The 12,734-nt window shown below is 50.2% G+C and overlaps 1 protein-coding gene across 2 annotated transcripts in view; it reads left to right on the forward strand.

Moving 5' to 3' along the window:
- The window catches only part of ADAMTSL3 (ADAMTS like 3), a 2,432,792-nt gene that overhangs the window by 2,345,389 nt on the left and 74,669 nt on the right, over positions 1 to 12,734 (forward strand). For both annotated transcript variants that reach the window (XM_085644288.1, XM_085644289.1), the window contains exons 27-28: positions 1,534 to 1,717; positions 3,150 to 3,354. In XM_085644288.1, the coding sequence (XP_085500414.1) occupies positions 1,534 to 1,717; positions 3,150 to 3,354 (389 nt within the window). The remainder of the gene's footprint in view (positions 1 to 1,533; positions 1,718 to 3,149; positions 3,355 to 12,734) is intronic.

Consider the following 12,734-nt stretch of genomic DNA (forward strand, 5'->3'; position numbering starts at 1 on the left):
ATGTTATTCGTAGGCATGGTACAGACCGAGAATGCAGAGATAGAACTGAAGCTGGAGTTACTCGGCATAGATTCAGGGGTACAAAAAGGCAATCATGGAGCCTAACAACTTAGGGCCCGATTCCGATGCGGTTCGGAAACCATTCCAACCGAATCGGTTTGGGAATGGTTTCCGACTGACACGGAACGGGAGAGTCCGACTTACCAATTACGATGCATTTGGATGCTCCCAGATACGATTCGGTAGGACTCCTATTGACTTCAATGGGAGCCTATGTTCCAACCGGATGCATAGGCTCCCCGACTGAATGCATAGGCTCCCATTGAAGAAAGGGGTGTCTGAGAAAAATCGGGTACCTCGTGGAGTGCACCCCCTGGTGCCTGCCACACTGTGCATAGCTGATAAGGGGGGACCGATGGGTACCCCCACGGGCCCAATTGGGAAGGCTCCGGGTGCAGGGGGGCCTGCTACAGCCCCCCAAAGTCTAATTCCGACTGCCGATTCGAGTTGGATAGCACGATTTGGAAAGGCTGTCTGAATCCAGCATTGTAATCAGGCGTTTAGAAATGCGGACCGTAGAGACGTATGAGTCTGCTCCGTACGGCTCGGTCATTCCGAATGCCATCGGGTTCAGATTAGGATATTCCTAACGCCTAACTCACATCATAATAGGTCAGTCAGAAACTTCTGTGATTCGGTCGGAAAGACACGTTGCTGATCCGATTCGGACGGAGCTAATGCCATTAGGAAGCCTTCAAAACCACATTATAATCGTCCCCCAGAGATGGCATTGATGTTCTCCTGCCCAGTTCCCACATTGGTCCCCACAGTTCTCTAAGCAAGATTAATACACAGTCCGCCACATAGCAGAGCAGAGTAGTATGCCCTGCCAGACATAAGCTACAATGCACTCACAATCAGGCACACACTAAATAATACTGAAGTTCCTTGCCGCCTATTGCGGACCCGCTTACAAGTCTGCTAATTCACCTTCTCTTGCTTCTACAGCTTCCACCACACTAGGACGAACCAGAAAAGCCCCATATATCCGGCGGACTGCTGTTGGCCCGTAGCAGTTTGCAATAAGTATCCGACTGCGTGTTACAATATCATACAATATGTTATGTCCACATGCCAATCCTGCAGAGTTAGGAGCAACCCTCGAGCCCAGCACATCTCTCTCCTACTATGGGGGTTAGTGCATTTTGCAGATTTGTGACTAGCTCGACAGTTTCAACTCTAAAGGTGATTATATTATTTACATAGCATGTCCTTGAATACACCTTTGTCGCTCCCCTGTGAACGTCAACTTTCTTACACACATCATTATCATAAAAATGTGTTTTCCTTTGCTAGGATTGATGCAGCTACATTCAACCCATTACATGCCCTTGTGCATGTTCAAATGACGTGTACCTAAATATGCAAAATAAATCACTTTAAACAGCTGATTAACACTCCACCTTTAGAGCAAACTAAATTATATTTCTGATCTAGAATCTGTAAAACCAGTTCATTTATTTTCATCCACAGATTATAAATGGGAACACGGTGAGTGGAGCTCATGCTCTGCTAGCTGTGGAAACTCTGGCACCCAGCTCCGAGAGAGGCACTGTGTAAACGACAAAGGACAGAGAGTGAGTGAGGCCATGTGTGAGCATCTTCAACAGCCGCTTGCCCATCAACAGCCATGCAACGTGCAAGATTGTGGTGCAAGGTATGAAAGTCATGTCCTGTGGTGCTCCGTTTCGAATAGGTGTATGCTGTATACTCACTGAGAATAGGGGCAGTGTCATCTCTAAAAATGACTTTTGTGTGAAGGGGTCACATAATATGATAAAAAAACTTTGAAGAGTGTGCATGTGTGCGCACATTTGTGAATGTGTGCATATAATTATATATATTTATATATGACAAAAACAAAGGTTAAAGGGACGTTATAGTTAGGTGACAATGTCAGTTAAAAAATACTATTAAAAACTAACTAGACCATTGAAATTCATCGCTTAAAGTTATCTCAAGTAACTATAACATATGCTCTAAAGTAACTATAACTTGCACCCCCTCATGCACAGTGCTATTATCAATGATGGGATTTCATATGCTGCAATAATGTTATCAATGATGTAATAGAACATGTCATAAGCAATGTAATATTTGAGGTATTTAGGAGTGCATGGTGATGGTGGTGTGAGGCTAGGGGAAGGGGCTGCAAGCCCTCCTACCATAATTGAGATTATTGGCCTGGGGTGGATGGGGTCCCTGGGGACTAATTAAGGTTCTGGGAGGGGGGAGTGCAGCCCCCCTCCCCTTTATTGAGATGGGGCCTTAGGTCACAGGACCTATCTTAGGCTCAGGGAGGGGGCCTGCATGCCCACCTCTCTTTTAAGAAAATGGAACCCTGTAGGACGGATTCCCCATGGCTTGAAAAAGGCTCAGGGTAGAAGGCCATGCACCCTACTCCCCACAAACATTACAACTGCCAGCCCCCCAACTTGCCCTGGAGTGGGCTTATTTTGAAAATGGGTAAGAACCCTCATTTTTATTCTCAGCACTGCGTATCCACGAGAAAAGAAAAATAAGTTATCGGACGCCTTCCCCCACCAGGACAAATGAGGAGGGGTATCTCTACTGTGCCCCTTGTATGTTTTCTTTCTTTTTGATTCAGGAAAGGAAACTGAGTCTCCAAGTCCTGTGTGAGGAAAAACATGTTCCTCAGCAAAGGTTTCCACCAGATCAATAGCTAGGACAAAAGGAGTTCTCCTCTGGCCATGCGAATAGTAGAGGCACCTACCAAGGTTGAGATGGACAGCTCCTTTCTGCCCTCTCCTCTGTTTAACTTGCAAATGGCAGTGTCTAGATTTGTGCATTCCACAGCTCCACAGATTGCACAATTTGAAGGTACCTTGGTAACTGCCGAGGAGGTTTTCCATTGATGCACCCCATGTTTGTGCAAGTACAATGCATTTTTTCATGATTATATTGCACTAATTCACAATGCCTTTTTGCATGAAAGTATTTTTGACTTTTATTGCATGCATAAGCCAATGACCAGTTGAAACACCACTGCATTACAGAGTTTCTTCAAAACGTTTTACTTGCGTTACTTTTTTTTGCAAATCTTAAGTACGTGTATTTTCAAATTGTAGATGGGTCACCGGGCTGTGGGCTGAATGTTCTGTTTCCTGCGGTGGTGGATTCCAACAGCAACATATAACTTGTCAGCAAATGACAGCCAATGGAACTGTGTTCGTTCTGCCATCAGATGCCTGCAGATACCATGATCGTCCTGCCGGAAGGAAACCTTGCTCTCAGAATCCATGTGCAGGATGGACAGCTCATCCGTGGGGCAAGGTAACATCTCTTGTATGGAAAGGGGAGGGTGCGTTCTAGTTGACAGGTGTTAAGGTCAGTGAGGTTTAATCTTTTATCATCACACTAAAATCTATCAAATTATGTTTTCTACATTTCTGGGCAGTAAATTATTGGTATGGGGAAAAATGTCAGTGATTGTTAGGCAATGTGGCATCCATCCGTAAACGCTTGCTAGTCACAAAGTCAAATCCCATTTGACATGTATCGCACTTTGTTTATATTTTTCTGATTTTAACAAAGTTCTTTTGCCAAAGACTCCCAAGCCCTTGACATGATTAGTCAAATGAACAGGAAAGACAAAGGGTGCAACTTGCACTGATTTTATGTGAGCCTTCGAGCTCTGAAGTTGATCTTGTCCCCTTTGAAAGATGATCTATAAAGCAACTGAGATGCTGCAACAAAAGGCCTGAAATAGTGATGTCCTTGAATATATGAACATAAGAAAGGGCACATGTGCTTTATATGGTAGTATAGCTCGATGTCTTGTGCAATTATAAGTTAAGCATAGTTTTGAATTGCACTAGAAGGTGATAGACATCTGCACTTACTTGGAACATTGTCACAAAGAGGGATTGGTGCCAGAGTGAAGGCGGCCAAAAAAATAATTTTTGCAGAAGATGATTGAGGGTCAGAATATTTTTATTTGCACCAAAACAGGAAGAAGAAAAAAAAATCATCAAGATAAACGTCTTTGGAGTTCCAGGGCAGATTTCCTGGTTGGGATGGTCCCATCTTCACCAGGGCTTCTCCTGGACTTGGGGTTGGGCACCAGGTGCTCCGCTTCACAGGAGTTGGTAACCGGCGTGGTGAGAAGGAACAAAAAAAAACAAAAACAACACCGGAATGAGTCGCCGGGGAAGTGGGCACTTCCTATCTCAAGGGACTAGGAGTGAGGGAAGAAGTCCCCTCTAACCGGCACCAAGTGAGCCCCGATGTGACCTTCCTCCTCCCTCTAAACAGCGCCCTTCCCCCTCCCGTGTCCCGTGAACCCCTGTAGTTTCACCCGTACCTTTTTGAGCCACCCCCTCCAGGAGGGTGGCTGGGGCAGACGCGGTCCGGTTGGCCTCCCGGCTTGACGTCTTTGTCTGCGGCAACAGCCCTCATCTCGGTGTCCTCTTCTGTAACCGCTCGGCTCATTCTAGACGATGTTCTGCCTCGGTCTGCTCCCGCGGTCCACGCCACAAACTCTGCTCCTGCTCCGGGGAAACCAGCTTCTGCTCCATGAGAGAAGTTTGTCCCTCTTGTTTTGGCCACCTGCTCCTCTGATAGGCCGGTTTCTGATGACATGAAGGGCCACACCCCCTGGGATTCCGCTTGAGGTTTATTCTTGAAGGGCTCCAGCCCTCCCTGTACAAAGGGTGAGATGGCGTTTATGAGAGACTTGTCAGTGTCGAAGGGCAACAAAGTCCTCAGTTCTTCATCGGACTCGTGACACATGCCCCCCCCCCCTGGATTTCCCCGATCGGGGTAAATAGGAAACCAGTACAGATAGCCCGAATTGCCTTGGTCCTTGTCCTTATGGTGCAACACCTCGAAGCGGAAAGGTTGCAGGGCTAAAAACCACCGAAGGACCCTGTCATTGTTCCCTTTGTTTCTTTGGAGCCAAGTGAGAGGGGCATGGTCGGTATATAGCAAAAAGGAACGCCCCTCCAAGTAATACCGGAGTTTCTCCACACTCCATTTCAGGGCCAAGCACTCATTCTCTATCGTGGGATAGGCTATTTCCCTGGGAAAGAGCTTCCTGCTAATATACAGTATGGGTCGTTCTAAACCGTCACTATCTAACTGAGAAAGTACGACCCCCTATCCCCACCCCTGAAGCGTCAGTTTGAAGGATAAAGGTTTTCTGGAAGTCTGGAGTGAGGAGTACAGGGAAAGTGGTCAGTGCTGTTTTTAGGGCCAGAAAGTCCTGGAGTTCCTGCTCAGAGGGGTTTTTGATACTATTAGCCGTAGAGGATTTGTTTAGCAAATCAGTGAGGGGTGCTGCTGTTTGAGAAAAGTGTGGAATAAACCGCCTACAGTAGCCGACCAAACCTAAAAAAGTTCTTATCTCTTTCTTGGTGCCGGGAAAGGGGGTGTCTTGAATGGCCCTTACCTTCTCTGATTGGGGTTCAATCATCCCTTCCCCCTACAAGTAACCCAGGTATTTGACTTTTTGGAAGGCAAATTTGGATTTCTTTGTGTTGATATGAAGGTTGGCTTCCCTCAACTCTGTAAGAATGGCGGAAAGGTGTGTTTGGTGTTCGCCCCACGTTTTGCTAAAGACAACAATATCGTCTAAATAGGCCGACGAATATCCTAGGTGCTTTTTCAGGAGGGTGTCCATGAGCCTCTGAAAGCTAGCCGGGGCACCATGAAGGCCGAAAGGCAACACGGTAAAGTGGAAGAGCCCATCCGGGGTAGAGAAGGCAGTCTTTTCTTGGTCCTCCGGGTGGAGAGGGATTTGCCAGTAGCCTTTGGTGAGGTCGATGGTGGATGTGTAGCGAGCCTCACCCAGGCGCTCTATCAGCTCATCCACCCGGGGATGGGGATACCCATCCTGTTTTGAAATGCGGTTTACCGCTCTGAAGTCAATACAGAAGCGGGTGCTTCCGTCTGGCTTTGGAACAAGAACAATTGGTGAACACCAATTGCTCTTTGAGGGTACCACTACTCCCAAAGCTAACATCTCAGCCACCTCTTTTTGCAACGCAGCGCGATAGGCTTCAAGGAGCCGATAGGGTTTCTGTTTAACCACGACGCCCTCAAGGGTGGGTATCAAATGTTTTACCGGGCTGGTTGGAAAAGATATCAGAGAATGAGAGGAGAAGGGCCTGTAACTCTTCTTTCTCTTTTGTACTAAGCTCGGGACCAAGAATAGTGTCTCTGACTGTGGTTTCTGCTGGCGTGGCGAATGAAATACCGCAGGGTTCCAGGGGAGGCGGACCCAACTACTTTTTAAGTATGTTCACGTGGTACATCTGGGATTTGTTGGGGGAAAGACAGAGCACACAGGTAGTCTTCCCGACCTTCCTTATAACCTCAAAGGGACCCTGCCACTCTTTTCTTAGTTTATGAGAGGAGGAGGGGAGAAGTATCAACACCCAGTCACCTGCTCTGCACTCTCTCCACTTCGTCCCCTAGTCATTTTGGAGCTTGTGTCATGTCTGGGCCTTGTCTAATTGATCCTGTGCTAAAGTTCTCAATTTGTGAAGTTTTACCTTTACCTTCACCTGGTTTGCATAATCCAGTAAAGCGTGTGCTTCAGCAACCCCTTGTCCCTCCCATGTCTCTTTTGTAATTTCGAGGAGGGTGCGAGGTCGCCTCGCGAACAGGTGTTAAACAGGGGACACACCCAAGCTAGATTGTACTGTGCTATGGATGACAAACAGCGCTAATGGAAGAAGCTGATTCCAGTTTCTTCCACCGCCTGACCGGAGTTTCTTTAATGTAAGCTTTAGGTTACCATTGTAACGTTCTACAAGGTTCTCCGTTTGAGGGTGGTATACGGATGTCTTTATATGCTTGATGTCCAGCTGTTTACAGATTTCCCTCATGAGGCGGGATACGAAAGGGGTGCCCTGGTCCGTGAGTATTTCTTTCGGAAACCCCATTCTTGAAAACACCTCGATTAGTTTCTGGGATATGGTTGTGGTAGTGGCTGTTTTCAGGGGGAAGTCTTCAGGATAGCGAGTGGCATAGTCCACAATCATAAGGACATACTGATGGCCTTTGCTGGATTTAGGAAGGGGTCCTGTCAGGTCCATCCCTATACACTCGAAGGGCCACCCAATAATAGTTGGGGGCTGTAGGGGTACCTTCGGAGGGATGTAGGGGTTTCGTTTCTGGCATATTTCACATTCCTGGCAATACTTTTTGATTTGGAGGTATATGCCAGGCCAGTAGAAGTTGTCCAGTTTTTTCAGCCCCTACATGCCCTGCTAACAAATGAGAGTGACCAAAGTACAGGACTTGGTCCCTAAAGCTCGTTGGCACTAATAGCCCGTGCTGTTCAAGAAAGCAAGGATAGGTTTTGTTTTGGGTGTTCTTTGTTTCTTGCGCTCTCTGCCAGGCATGCCCAAGGGATGCGTCGTTCAACTGGGCCCCCCCTGAAATTGTTATCCATAGCCCAAGGTTCTGAGGTGAGGAGGGCGTCGTGTGAACTTTTTGGGATTGTCTCTGTTTTCAGGGCACTGGCAAGGAGGAGGGGAAAGGAGGGATTGTCTACCCCTAGGATTAGTGGCTCAGGAAGATAAGGGAGAACCCCTACTGTGAAGGTAGTCTGGGTGCCTGCCTGGGTGCACACTGGCAACTTTGCTACAGGATAGACCCTGATGTCCCCATGCACACATCGTATGCCAACATTCCTCCCTATGATAATCTGTGACCGAAGGACCATGTCCCCCTGGGCCACTGAATGCTTACACCCTGAATCAAGGAGGGCTTTTACTTCTCGGTTGTTTACAATAAGACTCACATAGTACATATGTCCCATCTCTAGTGCGAACAGAATCGATCTGGGGGCGTAGCTGACGTCCATAGGCTCCTCATCAGGTTTGTCTCTCTTCTTTCTACAGAAGCGAGCTATATGGCCCCACTCGCCACATTCGAAGCACTGGGGGCCGGACTTTGACGTAACAGGGCCCTTTTGGGGTTCTTTGAAAGGCCCACAGCCCTGTGCACGGGTGAATGAAGTGGCCATTTCAACGGCCTGTTCGACAGTTAAGATCGCATGTTGTCGAAGCCACTTTTGGGTGCCATAAGGGAGGGCTTCCAGATACTGCTCAAGATATATTTTGTTCATTACATTGTCGACATTGGCCTCTTGAGGTTTTAACCAACGGTCGGCGGTGTCCTTTATTTTGAAAAAAAGCGTCTTAGGTGTGTCACCCGCCGTTCTGCGTTCTTGTCTAACCCGGAGGCGGTGGGCTTCGTCATCTACTCCGAGGCAGTCCAGGATGTACTGCTTCACGACCCCATACCCAGCAGTTCCATCCTCATTGATAGTCTGCTACGCCGCCTGAGCCTCTGCTGCGAGCAAGGGTGCGAAATAAAAGGGCCATCTATCGGTGGGCCACCCACTGGCCCTAGCAGCCTGTTCAAAATTAAGAAAAAATGCTATAGGGTCCTCTCCAGGCATGTACTTTTGTAGGGGGATAACAGTGCCAGGGAGTGCGGGGGTTCTCCCTTGTCCCAGCCCCAGGAGGAGCTGGTTCTGTCCTTCGGCCAATTTCACCAAGTTGTCCGCTTGGGTCTGTATGGTGGCTGTAAAAGCTGCCCGGTCCATTTCTGCTTGACTGGTACCCCGCTCGATGGCCCATTCTAGCTTGGTTTGGCCCTCCTTCAGCTGGTATATGATGTTCTCCATCTTGTAGCGACAGAGGCTATGCCCGCATTATCCACCACTTTGTCACAAAGAGGGATCGGTGCCAGAGTGAAGGTGGCCCAAAAATATTTGCGGAAGAGATGGTTGAGGGTCAGAATATTTTTATTTGCCCCAAAACAGGAAGAAGAAGAAAAAAAAAATCATCAGGATAAACGTCTTTGGACTTCCAGAGCAGATTTCCTGGTTGGGATGGTCCCGTCTTCACCAGGGCTTCTCCTGGACATGGGGTTGGGCACCAGGTGCTCCGCTTCACAGGAGTTGGTAACCGGCGTGGTGGGAAGGAACAAAAAAAACAAAAACAACACCGGAATGAGTCACCGGGGAAGTGGGCACTTCCTATCTCAAGGGACTAGAAGTGAGGGAAGAAGTCACCTCTAACTGGCACCAAGTGAGCCCCGATGTGACCTCCCTCCTCCCTCTAAACAGCACCATTCCCCCTCCCATGTCCCATGAACCCCTGTAGTTTCGCCCGTACCTTCTGAGCCACCCCCCTCCAGGAGAGTGGCTGGGCGAGACGCGGTCCGGTTGGCCTCCCGGCTTGACGTCTCTGTCGGCGGCAGCAGCTCTTGCCTTGGTGTCCTCTTCTGTAACCGCTAGGCTCGTTTCAGACGATGTTCCGCCTTGGTCTCCTCCCGCGGTTAATGCCACAAACTCTGCTCCTGCTCTGGGGAAACCAGCTTCCGCTCCGTGAGAGAAGTTCATCCCTCTTGTTTTGGCCGCCTGCTCCTCTGATAAGCCAGTTTCCGATGACGTCAAGGGCCACACCCCTTGGGATTCCGCTTGAGGTTTATTCTTAAAGGGCTCCAGCCCTCCCTGTACAAAGGGCGAGATGGCGTTTATGAGAGACTTGTCAGTGTCGAAGGGCAACAAAGTCCACAGTTCGTCATCGGACTCGTGACAAACATGTGTACAGATTTAGGGATATCAGCAATGGTTTTTACAGCCTGTGTTTTTTTCAGTTAGAGCTCAGATAATAGCTTTATGGGTATGACTAATCCAGAGTGTCATACTTTAAACCAATCTGTAGCACCTTCTACCAAAGCCACTTCCTATTTGTTTTGACAGTTTCTAGCTTTAAAAAGCTTGAAGTATTATAGACCTAGACAGGGTAGTTGGGTTGAACTCCAAATCGGTGTTTAACCAAAATATTGGTGAAAAAAATGTTGTGAGTCACAAATATCATGATGAGAAATTGTGATGTCAATAATGTAGTGAAAGAGGCGCCGACAGCAATGGCCGCCTAACCTCAGAGCTCCGCCGGAGCTGGGGCTCATAACCCACTAAATCCGCCAAAAATCCGGCCATAAGGGGAGCTGAGGGCAGCTACGGACTTCGGAGGCCCTGCAGCACCGGGCAACCCAAGAAAACGTCACAGATCCGGAAATCGGCGGACCTGGTGAAGTGCGAGCGGCGGGATCCGGGCGGAGGGCCCTGCTCGCATGGGGACGTGGGACCGTTGAGCCGCCACACCGGCCCGCCAACAGCACAAATATTGAGGAGCGCCGGGTGCAGAGGGCGCCTCCGTCAACACCTCTACCAGCGGGAGAGCTGAGCGATCCGGAGTCGTCGGAAGGAGCACGCTGCCATTGCGGAGCCTGGAGGAGGGGCGGACCTCGCGTGAGTACTGGCCGTAGGCCCGGCGGCGCGGAGCAGGGAGACGCGCGGAGACCCCTTCACCAGACGACCAGAGACACTGGAGGCCCCGTGATTGGAGGAGCGGCTGCGGCCGGTGTTACCGCGAATCAGGGGGACATTGAGCGGCAGATGCCGCTGCAACGCGGGGCGCTCGGCATATTGCAAGCAGGAACGGACGGGGAGCTCTGCCGCGAGCAACAGCCGCCTAATTGGTCCCAGAGCGGGTGACATCGATGTGCTGAGCACACTCTGCAGGTGCCAACCCCCGAGCACCGGGATCTGCGACAGGGAAGCAAGACTGGCAAGCTGTGGAGCGCAGAGGCGAAAGGGGCAACTACCAGCCGGGTGAGCACCAAACCAGCCGGAAGGCCCGAACTCCGACATACTGCAAGGTACTGGCGGTGGGATGGCCCTCGGGGTCCCGTGAAATTGCCCGGGCAGTCAATTAGGTAGCCAGCTTGCGCAACAGCGGCCTTGGCGGGATCTGAGTGAACGGAATTGGGAAGGCCGGGGCCTACCTTGGAAGGGCCACATACTATTTACGGATCAGCCGTCCGGATTGCATGACGCACACCCTCGGGGCGGTTGCAGGGTGGCGGAGGTACGGACGGAGTGAGGCCTAGACGGTCGGCGGAGGGAGAATCGCTCCCGGAGGGGCTCGTGGGCGGCTGCTGGAGTACACTTTCGGGGGCCGGCCGCTGGCCCTAGCACAAATATGAGACCTAAACACGGCGCCGCGGTCCAATCCAACAAACTAGACAAATACGCGCTCCCGAAGACATCCCAGACATCTGAAGAGGGGCATGATCGCCGCCCCGAGGAGTCGGAGCCGTCGTTGCAGTCCATCATGGCGGCCATTACGAATCTGGGGACTACCCTCGAAACCAAAATGGACAAGATGTCGATTGAAATGAACCTCATGAGGGCTGATATGCAGAAAACGACAGAACGAGTCAAAGAAACAGAATCCAACGTCACTGACCTCCAGACATCCACCAAAAGACTGGAGGAGAGAATAAAGGCTTTGACCCATCAACGCCGCCAAATGGCGGCGAAGCTCGAGGATCAAGAAGGGAGGGCACGTCGCAGTAATATTAGAGTGGTGGGGGTTCCAGAGGGATTGGAGGGGCCGAGCGTGGACCTCTTCCTGGAGGACCTTATATTAAACCACCTAAAACCACAGAGACTCTCTTCTCTCTTCACGGTAGAGCGGGCACACAGAGCGCTGCTCCCGAGACCGAAACCAGGGGCGGCTCCCAGAACGATCATTGCAAAAATTCTGAACTATAGAGACCGGGATGCCATCCTGCAGGCCGCAAGGGTCAAGGGAGACGTGCGATACGAAAATGCGACTATCAGGTTCTTCCCGGACTTCACGCTAAAGGTCCAGCAAGAGAGGAGGTCCTTTGAAGGGGTGAAAGCAACCCTGCGGCAACGCGGGATCAAATACATGATGTTCTTCCCGGCGAAGCTGAAGATTCTTGTGGACGGAAAATCACTCTTCTTCACAAGCCCTCAAGAAGCGCAGGATTGGCTGGAGGGAAAAGCGGATCTTCGCAAACACACCAGACACACCGGGAGAGATACAACGTCTGCGACTCGAGGGGCATCAGCATCGGGAGACGAGGGCGCGCATGGACTGCACGCAGAACGAACATGGAGGTCACGGTCCGGCAGCCCGGCGCGGGATCCAACAATCCAAAACTCTGACCCTTAATGCAGCGGTGCGCAGCTTCGAAGAAGACTACAAACCGTAATGTACATTTTTGGGGATGCTTCCCACGAGGGCACTAAGGGGTGGGTCCTTGCTTCCCTGGGATCACGATCTAACTTTTTTCTGTTAAGATATATTACTAAAAAGAGCTGGTACTTTGCCCGAACCAAAAACACATGGTACTGATGGGGACGCTCTATCTGCAGAGGTGCCGTTCACTATAGGGGTGATTAGCAGTAGCACTTGACCACCCGCATGGCAAAAAATCGATTCACTACGGGGAAAGGGCCCGGGCGGCCGGGATCGGTTGCTGCCCACTTACCCAAGACACAGTTGTGCACAAGTTGGGGCGATAGGCACTCTGCTGGTTGGGGATGTGGGTAGTTTGGAACCTACGTGGCAGGGTAGCAGGGTGGGGGGTGGAGACGCTGGGTTTGAAACTGTTGGGTTTTGTATTTGTTGGGTTGTGGAACGGGGAGGAGAGGGGGGGTACTGGAGATAATGTTGGTCATATGAATGTACTGCATCGGTTATACAGTCGGGGTACGAGGTTTTTGAAGGGTGCCTTACGGTTTGCTCATTACGACACTCATGCAGTGGGATAAAAGTGTTAAACTTATAAGCTGGAACGTCAACGGGTTGGGG

This window comes from Triturus cristatus, chromosome 3_1 (genome assembly GCF_964204655.1).
Source record: "Triturus cristatus chromosome 3_1, aTriCri1.1, whole genome shotgun sequence".
NCBI lineage: Eukaryota > Metazoa > Chordata > Amphibia > Caudata > Salamandridae > Triturus > Triturus cristatus.